The sequence below is a fragment of the Aptenodytes forsteri genome, unplaced genomic scaffold, assembly GCF_000699145.1.
Source record: "Aptenodytes forsteri isolate BGI_AS27 unplaced genomic scaffold, ASM69914v1 Scaffold66, whole genome shotgun sequence".
Taxonomy (NCBI): Eukaryota; Metazoa; Chordata; class Aves; order Sphenisciformes; family Spheniscidae; genus Aptenodytes; species Aptenodytes forsteri.
In genome coordinates, this window is record NW_008795131.1 from 1,912,822 (window position 1) to 1,923,149 (window position 10,328).

Consider the following 10,328-nt stretch of genomic DNA (forward strand, 5'->3'; position numbering starts at 1 on the left):
CAGCCAAGACAAGCCGGCCCCATTGGCTCCAGCTGTCGGCCTCGCACAGGACGGCAGCGTCGGGTTTCACCGGCACCGCTCCGCCAGGCCAAATATAGCGTCCTGCCTTGGCCCACCACAGGGCAGGGGAGGCGGAGGGGAGCTGCTGCCGTGGTGCAGACCCTCTCCTGCACAGAGCAGGAGGTGGGCTCCCATAGCCCCCAGGGCAGAGCAAGGCAGGCTTCCTCATCTCCCCAGGCTCCCATCCCAAAACTAGCTGGATTCTGAGCAGGGCACAGTCTTCCACATCCTCCCCACATCTGGGCAGGGGTTGATGGCTGTTTCAAGCTCCTTTATGTCATGTCTTTTCATTCCCAGCCACAGGCAACCAGCGCAAGTGCCAGGAGAGTTGCAGGGTGGCAGGGAGGTGCCATGCACTGGCTGGCTGTTATTCACCTCCAACAGCTGTGCACGCGCCACACGGCAGAGGCAGTGGCCTCGCTGCTGTCATACAGCTGCAGGTAAGAGCATGGGACAGGTCCTGAGGGGCTCGGTGCTGAGGGCAGGGGTGGGCAGGCAGTGCTGGTGCATTTGCATTAAGACATACGGCGGTTCCTTGACGGCTCTGGAGGGTTGTGCACCACACCACCCTCTCCCGTGCAGCTCAGCAACAGTGTGAGAGCAATCGAGGCGCACAAACCCTGCTGGTACCTGAGGGGCACAGCGTGCTCTGTGAGCCCTGCTGAAACAAGACCCTGGCTACCGCTGCACCCAGAGCCAGCCCCAAACTGCAGGGCCAGGAGGCTGAGGCTATGCCCTGTAGAAGCCTGCCGTGCTGCACAAACCAGGCACACGTCTCCTCTCTAACAGTTAGTCATGCCAATGACCAGGGTCATGGTCACACCACATTAGAAGCCCAACGTTTACTCAGAAAACTTTATTGTATCAAAATCCCACCTTACAAAAGTGCAAAGAAGAGTTGCTTTAGGCCCTGTGCCTGCCATGCAGCAGGGAGAGCAGGGCCAGCAGCCAGCGCCCAACGCCCCAGCAGCAGTCAGAGGGGTCAGCCATCTTCCAACAAAATCAGCCTTGCTCTGTGCTGCCACAGCGGTAGCGAGTGGGCTCTGCCACGCCAAGATGCTGGCACAGACTGGTGCATGAGAAAACATGCTGTGGGCAGCACGAGCCTCTGCCATTAGCAAATGACATGGACAAATGGCCCCAGGGAGTAGGAAGCAGGGCAGCAGCACAAGGTCCCTGTCTCCTTCTCAGACCAGCTCCAGGATACATCCCCGCCTACCACAAGTGACATCCTGGTGCAGTGCAGGAGAGGGGCCAGCTCTCAAGCACTTTCTTCCCAGATGCCACATCCTCACCCCCTTTAAGAACTCTGCATGTGGGATAAAACATTGTGAGTTAACCAGAAACTGAGTCAAGTGACTCTTTACAAGGAACCGAGGGGGAATTCCTTCCCCTGCACCATCCTCCTGGGACATTATCACCTGCCCTCCCGCTCTACGCACAGCTCCCCCGTGTCACTGGTTCTAGCTATTGCCAGTCAGGAGCCGGACCAGTATGCCCACCAGCAGGACAGCGATGGCAGCGGCAGCAGCCAGCACGCGGCGGATGATCAGGGCCCTCCATACCACAGCGGGAGGAGCAGGGACAACAGCAGGCACCTCCTGTGTGATGAGCTGGTGGTCAGGTTGCCTCTCACCTTCCACGACGCTGTCGGGCAGGACCACAGTGTCCGTGTCAAGGGAGATGTAATCTGTGTAACAGAAAGGTGAGTGCTGCAGGGAAGCTGAGCTGCAAAGTCAGGGGATCCCAGTCTGATGCTGCACAAGCACTAGTGACAGTCCTGAGGGTCCTTTCCCAAGGCTCAGGGACACTGGGACATGCCGCAGCAAAGTGGCAGATGTTCCCAGGTAAGGCAGACACTGGCTGGCAGTCCAGGCTCTTCCCTGGAGCAGCCAGGGTGGTGACAGGGGTAACAGGGTATCTTGTACCCCATTACTAAGTACAGGAGAAGTGCCACTGGCCTGGGACCAGCACCAGACATTGTGCTCTTTCCAGCCATCTGGGCCTGCAGGACAGACACGGCTGCTGTGACTGTGAAGGAAGGGTTGGGTGGAGAATTTGGGCTCCCTCCCTGTTGTCAGGCCCGATTACATACCCACAGCTGATGCTTTGTTAGCAGCTGTGCCATTGGAGTTCACATCTTCCAGTTGTTTTTTCAGTCCAGCTCGGACTTGAGCCTAGAAACACACGGAAGAGTTGCTCTTCTCCGAGCAAGGATGTCCTGCCCAGCCAAGCAAAGCTGAGCCTCTTCCCTCCACTCTCCCAAAGCAAGCATGCTCAGCACCAAATTGCTCCTCTGCTACAGGAGAGGGACAGATCCCATTTCACTTTTGCCTCCTCACAGAGGGCTGTGGCATTGTACTGGGACAGGAACTCACCTAACACCTTTTAAGAGTTACTAGGGAGAAGCACAAGTCTCACCTCTTCTGCAGCTTTCTTCCAATCCATGCGCATGACAAAAGTGGAGAAGGAAACGGCTTGCAGAGAGATGCAAATGATCATCCCCACCCACAGACCTGCAGCAATGGAAAGTTACTTCAGGGACGGCTTGAGGAAAGCCTGCTTTTGCCAGCCACTGCCACGATGCCCAAGGACTTCGGTGGGGACAGATTATTGCCCCATGTCTAACCCAGTCTCGATGGGAGAGCTGCCCTGAGGGGCTGCGAGAGGAAACAGCTCCTGGGGGGGTGCTATGCTGGGAGCAAGCCTGGATTTATTGGGACATCTCAGCCCCCATTTGATGGAGGCTACTCAGAACCTGCCTCAGATAAACACTTCCGTGTGCAATCCAGCCCCACCAAGCCGAAGGAGGATCTGAGCACAAGTTCCAGGGCTGAGCCTTTGCTCAAGGCACAGGGTTTGGCCCAGCAGAAGCAGTGCTGGCAGCTCGTACAAAGCCAGACTCCCGATGCCAAATGGAGGACACACGTACCTAACACCCCCATCTTAGCCGCAAACATCAGTGAGATGCCGATGGGCAGGCCGATGGCATAATAACCGATGGCGTTGGCGATAGCACCCATCTTCTGCTTCCCTGTGCCCCGCAGCACGCCGCCGCAGGTCGCCTAAGGAAAGCAGGCAGAGGGAATCAATGCATGGGACAGCGCGTGCTATGGAAGGTACCACCACAGCTCTGAGGTATGGCACAGCCCCGTGAATAGGGGAACCCACAGCACTGTCCCGCAGAGCCAGGAGGGACCAAAGCCACATCGCAGAGCACACGGTGCAGGGCTCCTCTCGTTCCAGCTGCCGACCCAGATGCAGAATATGGAGCTGTCTGCGGACGCTGAGAGGTGTGCCAGCAGACCCCATAGCGCTTTCCACACTGCCTGGGACCCTCTCCCAGGGACATGACAGGAGGAAACAGGCTGAAATTACTATCTAACAAGTTGTATAAGCACTGCTGCTATGCTGCAAGTACCTGATATCTCTGAACATCCAGCTGCTCACTTGTCCTGCTCTGACAAGCTAGTAAAAAGCTGAAGCCTTGCCAGGGGAAAAGAGGGAGAAAGAACTGGGTGGTTCTGCAGCAACGCCAATGGGCAACGACAAGCACAAGGGACACTGAGGTGCTATAGGTAATGCAAGCAGCTGCTTTGACAGTTTATCAGTTTGCTTCTCTGTATCGTTTTAACAGATCAAAAAAGAGCTAGAGGCAGCTTTGCACTCTCCATTGCACCCCAACCTGCAGAGAGGAATCACTCCACATACTGGAATACTCACTGCTGCTGCATCAAACAAGTGGAATGGAGCAAAGATGATCATCACTTTGGACACCAAGATAACGATCTCCCTGTTGGGAAGATGTACGTACTGGTCAGGGAAAGCAGCATGGCCTGGTCCCAAGGGACTCTGTTCTGACATATCTCCCTTGGCCAGCTACAAATCTTGATCCCAGCCCATGAGACTTGAGGGGATGCATGCAGCTTAGGTACCACCATGGTAGTGTCCCAGTGTCAGCAGCATCCGTGCTGCCCAGTGAAACTGGGCAGTGGGGAGGAACCTTTGGGGAACATGTTTGCCACATGGAGGTTTATGAACTCTGTCAGCAGCTTCTGAGCAGCTCCTGGGATATAAATCACACCCTCCAAGAAGGTAATAATACTCAAAAGAAAGCCGTTGACCCACTTGTCATTGGTGAAGATGTATCCCACCACATCCTTTAGGGTTCCCAGTAATGTTGCAACCACGACAGCAAAAACTTCTGAAAGAAAAAGAAATAATCAAATTGCTTGCCACAAGGGCAGCATGTCCTGCCCCTTTATTCCTCTCTGCAGGACCTGGGCTGACCTGTGCACAGCAGGGCAGTAATGCAGGAGGTCTTGGCTTGCACCGCATCCCCCGATCCCAAGGCATTGCCCACTCTGACACTCGCAGCCACGCTGAAGCCCAGAGGCACCTGAGTAGCAGGAGACAAGGAGGTGGTGAGTGGCAATAGAGCCTGCAGCAGTTTTCTTCCCCAACAGGGAATTTGGAGCAAATTGGCATTGCTGCAGTAAAGGGATTTTCCATCTGCAGCCCACCCCTGGATGTGCAGCCGCACAGCAGGCCGGAGAGTCATCACCTGCTTGGTACCGACTCCTGCTTCCCTCCCCAGCCTTGATCTGCAGGACCATTGTTTGGGGGCTCTTCCCAGGCTGATCTTGGTTTAATACACTCAGCCCTTACCATGTATGCCGCAGAGGAGAGCTCGTAGATGACAGACTGCGCGCCCAGCTCCACCACACTGAGCAGCCCTGGAAGAGATTCATCACTTTCTTCATTAGGTCAGAATTAAACGCCTCCTTTGCTGACAAGGAGGCAGTGACTACAGGGTTCCCATCTAACAGATGCAGCACCCTGTAGAACCAACCCTGCAGGCGAGGAGGCTGCTGGCAGGAGGTGCTCTGGGGACACACTCAAGAGGCAGCCACCAGAGCAGGCATGGCTGGAAGATGACCTGTTGAACCAGAGGAAAAAGGAGATTCGGACTCACCTGCCAAGAAGCTCCCGATCTCAAAGGTCCACCATTCAATACACATCATGAGCATGCCGGGCACCGCCAGCCAGATAAAGGAGCCCCAGTCCAGGAGGCAGTCCCTGGTCCAACCTGCAATGAGGAGGTGAAGCAAAATGAATGCATGTTCTCCCTCTCCTCCCCCGAAGGGGAGCCATATGCTCTTCTGGACACTCTCGGAGGACAATCACTACTGCAGCTCACAGGACATTGGTCTAGTCTTGGTGCTGTACCATGCTGAATTCCTGAGACAGGATGATCAACAAGAATGTACTTGGAGCTACAGTAAAGGCCTTGAGGACATGGCTCCAGCATCTTCCTGCCATGAGGGGACGGTAATCCCTTTCTCAGGTGCTGGTGACAGTGCCAAATCCCCAGGGCCAGACACCGGGGATTTGAAGGATTAAGCTATGAACAGTACCTCCCCAGGTCTCCACATGGATCTTCTTCCACCACACGTAAAGGAAGAGGAGAATGGCCTGGGTGTACTGAGAAACAGTGTTAGCCCAGGCAGAGCCCCTGGGGAGAGAGACAGGCAGATTACAAATGACATCCTCCCCAGTCCCCTCAGCTACAGCAGAAGAGACCTGGTGGCACCCATGCAAGCCTTGCTGCAGATATGGGGCAGATCCCTCCAGCCTTATCTTTGCAGGCTAGCTGGCTGGGTGCAGAGGGTGGCAGAACTGGGCACCCAGCACACCCCCCCAACCCTGAGCAAACCCCTGCACCCAGGGAGAGGCTGTCACCACCTCTGCTCACACTTACACCATGCCTAGCTTCAGCGCATATAGGAAGAAGGCGTTCATGGCCACATTGAGGATGTTGGCTGCAATCCCCGTCAACACCTGAGGCAAAATGATCGCCTGGAAGCCAAGGAGAGACTTTGCAGTTTGCTTCCCCAACACTGCCCAAGCCCCATCCGGCGAACACAGGGGAGACCTTCAGCAATGCCCAAGGAGAAAGGCAGCTCCTCTTTCAGGTAAAGCTGGATTGTGTTAGACATGCAGAAGGTAGCGTGCAGGGCTCAAGAGCTGGTGCAATCAATAAAATGCAGACTTGGGAGGTAGCAATGGGGAAATGGAGCAAACTAAGTGTGGTTCCCATGAGCTGTCCCTGCCCTGCAGGGCCAGCTGAGGGGCTGTGCATCACACATTCCTCAGCCCAGCTCTCCCCAGAACAGGATGAACTTAGATCCCCAACTTTATCCATGTTCCTAGGAATACCTTTAATCTATGGCCCAGAACCTGGCTAGTTATACAATACCTGACTTAGTAAATATCTTGTCTGCAGCTGGTACAGAAACGCCGCCTGCAAAAGTCAAGATTCATTTCATCAGCACTGCCGCACTATGGTTCAACAGCCAGCTACCATTTAACACTCACAGACAGGTCTTTCCCTCAGCTCCCCGCACCACCTTCTCGGGGTGCCCCAGCCAGGCATGCTGCCCAACACCCTGCCCCTGTGGTCTGGTCGAAGCGTGGCATCTGCCAGCACTGGCTGCACCCAAAGCCAAGAGTAACAAAAGGCACCTCCCATTCCCACTGGGAAGAGAGATCAGTCTCCAAATGGGAAATCTCCTATGCTTCCTCATAGGAGAAGCCTTGGAAGAAAGGATTAACCTACAGACCCTTATTCCCCAGGGGTACTGCTCCCTGTCTTAGAGGAGTCAGGGTAATTAGCCAAGAGCCCAGCAGCTAGGAGTGTGTGCGAACAGCAAGCTGCAGCCTTTATCTCAGAGCTAAGAGTGAGCCCTGGAGCCCCTGGTTCCAATGTCCATCGCCAGTTACATGTTGTGCAGAGACGTGGCCTTCAGTAAAAGCCTTTGCGCAGTAAAAGCCTTTGCGCAGTAAGATCAAAGAGTGCATGTTTGCTGGTCCAGCAGCTGCTGGCCAATACACATCTCTTAAGGCCCAAGACCAAGGGGCATGTTGTAAAACCCTAAACCATGCTGCCCTGTGATCCACACAGCAAAGACCTTCCCTCCTTTCCCTTAATGTTACCGGGGGATACAGAGCTTCTAACAGCTTTAGCAGCAACTTACAGGAAGCGCTGGAATAAAGATCATCACGTAGACCTGAGTTAACCTGGAAAGAGAGTTGTTTCCCCAGTTAATGATACAGCAAAGCAAGAGCCAAGCCAAGCAGCGTTGCACTCAAGCTCCACAGAGCCTTGATTTCAACACTACACAGCCAAATGCCTGATCCAGAAGGGCTCGATCTCACCCCTGACCTGGAGACCTCAGGGTCCTGTCGGATGAGCAGGAGGATCCGCTCGGTGTTGATGAAGAGCGCCCAGCAAGGGAAGCAGCACAGCAGTAGGATGAGGATCCCCCGCTGCAGGATGGTGCCCACCTGCTTCAGGTTCTTGCCGCCATATGTCTGAGTCAGGAGAGAAGACCAAGGCAAGTGTAACAGGGAACCAAACGGTCTGGGCAGATGCTCAGGACTCAGCGCAGCAACAGGCTGATTAAATGCATTTCCCACGCCCTGCAGTGGCTAGTGCCAGGCTGGTTGGGCTTAACTGGCTCTCAGGTGGATTGCACGCCCCTTTGCCGCCCATGGACGACCCAGGGCTCCTTGGGGGAGCTGCAGGGAGGGAGCAGGCTCCAGCCAGTGCATCTGTACCCCCCGGCTGGCTGGAAGCTGCCATCCTCCCGCCCTTTGTGCCCAGATCACACTGCACAGGAGGCGAGACACCACCAATCGAGCCCTGTCAGGCACAAGAAAGGGGAAGCTGCTACTGACCTGGGACATCAGTGTGTCGCATGCTGAGGCTAAACCAGAACCGATGGAGATGCCTGTCACGTTGATAACCTGGAGGAGAGACAAGGGACTTGGGTTGCAAGGGAGGGTAACAGGGGACCTGGCCCAAAGCACTGTGTCCCTCCCAACTGGGTGGGGAGACAGTTCTGGTACAAGTTTTTGGGAATTTTCCAGCCCTTCTCTGTTTCTCAGAATAACACATTCTTGTTACCTAAATAGCCTCTTCTCTCCTCTGGTGTGGAAAAGGATCCTCTAGCAAGGGGTAAATATCTAAAGGACCACAAACAGCGCTGCTCCTAGCCACATGCACACCCCCAGGTCTGGTGGGTCCAGAGAGCTGGTCACAGGCTCCAGCTCCCTGCCCAGGTGCTGGCCTTGCACTGGCACAGTCACTGACTGCTCAGTTCCCATCTCCTGCCCGTGCTCAGGGCAAAAGAAAGAACGGTTTGGTGGATGCGGTGTTTGCATTGCATCAGGCTGTGCTTACGCACAGGGTCCTCACATACACATTCCTACAGGTTTTGGTTTCTTCTTCTTTTTTTGGTGACACATAATTTGTATGTTTTAAATCAGAGCAGAATCAGAGTAATACATACGGAGACGGCCAGCGTCACAGCATCCAGCTCGGCTTTCCCCAAGTGACCACAGAAGATGGAGCTGACCACGCTGATCAGGAAACCCAGCAGCTGGGCGACAAACTAGGATGGGAGGAGGAGGAGACGGTGAGATGAGGACTGATTAGGACTCGAAGAACACCACCCCTCCCCCTATGCATCAGACTATGAACAGTCGGGTTTGCTGGTGTCACCGCAGAGCGCCTCGCCTCGAGGCCAGGGCTCTGCTGTCCCTGGAACCCGTCCCTGCTCGCCAGCACTGCTGGGGCAGAGGAGCCAGCTCTAGGACTCGCACAGGCTCTCGGTGGCTTTCTCTTTCAAAGCAGGCCTCTACCTGCCCTGGAGTATTTTGCTGTTATGCAGCCAAGCTGGCAGATGACCTTGTTTACATGGGGCTTAACAGCTTCACTAGAAATCCTCTTTTCCAGGATGAAAGATGCATGGAGAGGGAAAATAAAAAAATCCCAATGCTTTTCCGCACCTCTGCGCATCTGGGGAAAACTCTCCTCCCAAACTGCAATATCCTTGCCTCCTGGAGAGACACCAAGTCCAGCCTGCTTGTTCCTTGCCAGAGGCTACAGCAAGGCTTAAGGATACTGTAGCAGAGACTGCACTCCAGACCTCATTTTCCCTTGGCAAGAGGATGCCCCCTCTACAGGCCTCCGGGGCACAGCTAGAACCAGATGGTAGGAGTTAGAGATGTTTATACCCGCTGAGGGGTGGGCACAGCTGGGGACCATGCCCAGGGTCCACTCACCCTCCTTTCCACCCGGCAGTTGGCAAGCCGAGAGCCCAGCGCGCTGCTGGAGAACCAGCTCCTGTGGGGTCAGAGGAAGAACAGAACAAAACCTTCTCCTCTCCAGACCTCCCACCGCTGCCTGCAGATGCAGTCCTGCTGCCAGGCCCGGGCATGTTCAACCTGCTGTGAGTAATCCCCGCGGGAGGGGCCCATACCTCCACGATTGTCCCAGTGCAGGGTTTGACATGAAATGAGAATTAACTAATGACAGCTGTAGGTTTGGTTTTGAGGTTATCTGTGCACACAGAGAAGCAGGCTGTGCCACAGGTGGAATGGTTGAGGGGACTGAGCTAGGGCTGATGTATTCAGCTACAGAAACCGAAACCCATCTGCACTTCCTCTGCTGCCTGATCACAGCAGGTCAGCGCTTTGATGTCAGGGAGGACACCTCTGAGAAGTTCATCAGTTGGTACTTATTTACCGGATAGAGTAGAAGATTCAAAGCACAAAGCTTCACAACACAATGGATTTAGACCGGGGCTGTGGTGCCCGCTCCTCTTTGCGGAAGCCTCTGCAAAGTGTGCTCAGCACTGTGCCACCGGTCCCTGGCTACCAAAGGATGCACCCCCTTCCAGACAAACGGCAGTCCAGGGAGGATTTCAGGACAGTGAGCCATAGTGTGCCTTTGCACCCAGTCTGCAAAGGAGCCCAAGGAGCTGGCATCAAGCGAAGCGACTTACTTGTCACCCAAGGGGTACGTGTCAGTGCCAGGGCTGCAGACTGGTTTCACAGAGCAATTTAACAGCTTATCCCCCCCCTCCCCAAATCCACTGCTGCTCTTTTAAAGCCGTGCTGCCAGGCCCTGCTGGAGCAGGGCACATGGATCAAGCTGGACAGCAACAGGAATTCCTGTGGCAAAGAATAAGCACTTGGATGACAATTAAGGAATGAATGGTGGCGTTTTAATCCTAGCTGTGCCTTCGGCAGGCTAGCAGGCATGGACTGCAGGAGGGAGGGACCGGGCCGGCCCCTGTGCGGGCGGGGAGGGGAGGTGAAACCCGGGCTGCAGAGCCGTGCCCGGAGGCTGAAGGGAGACGAAGCGGCGGCGCACGGCGGGGCAGGGTTCTGCCCGCTCCGGACGCGCTCGCGGTACCGGC

The 10,328-nt window shown here is 55.2% G+C and overlaps 1 protein-coding gene across 1 annotated transcript in view; it reads right to left on the reverse strand.

The window, feature by feature from the left end:
• Window positions 1-1,523: 1,523 nt before the first annotated feature.
• The window catches only part of LOC103898126 (multidrug and toxin extrusion protein 2), a 45,032-nt gene continuing 36,227 nt past the window's right edge, over window positions 1,524-10,328 (reverse strand). The window contains exons 3-18 of the mRNA XM_019471775.1: window positions 8,415-8,516; window positions 7,801-7,869; window positions 7,286-7,434; window positions 7,098-7,140; window positions 6,320-6,364; window positions 5,822-5,919; window positions 5,478-5,575; window positions 5,036-5,149; window positions 4,729-4,796; window positions 4,351-4,459; window positions 4,189-4,264; window positions 3,784-3,853; window positions 2,993-3,125; window positions 2,482-2,576; window positions 2,156-2,237; window positions 1,524-1,750 (exon numbers count right to left, since the gene is read on the reverse strand). Of these exons, the coding sequence (XP_019327320.1) occupies window positions 1,524-1,750; window positions 2,156-2,237; window positions 2,482-2,576; window positions 2,993-3,125; window positions 3,784-3,853; window positions 4,189-4,264; window positions 4,351-4,459; window positions 4,729-4,796; window positions 5,036-5,149; window positions 5,478-5,575; window positions 5,822-5,919; window positions 6,320-6,364; window positions 7,098-7,140; window positions 7,286-7,434; window positions 7,801-7,869; window positions 8,415-8,516 (1,578 nt within the window). The remainder of the gene's footprint in view (window positions 1,751-2,155; window positions 2,238-2,481; window positions 2,577-2,992; window positions 3,126-3,783; window positions 3,854-4,188; window positions 4,265-4,350; window positions 4,460-4,728; window positions 4,797-5,035; window positions 5,150-5,477; window positions 5,576-5,821; window positions 5,920-6,319; window positions 6,365-7,097; window positions 7,141-7,285; window positions 7,435-7,800; window positions 7,870-8,414; window positions 8,517-10,328) is intronic.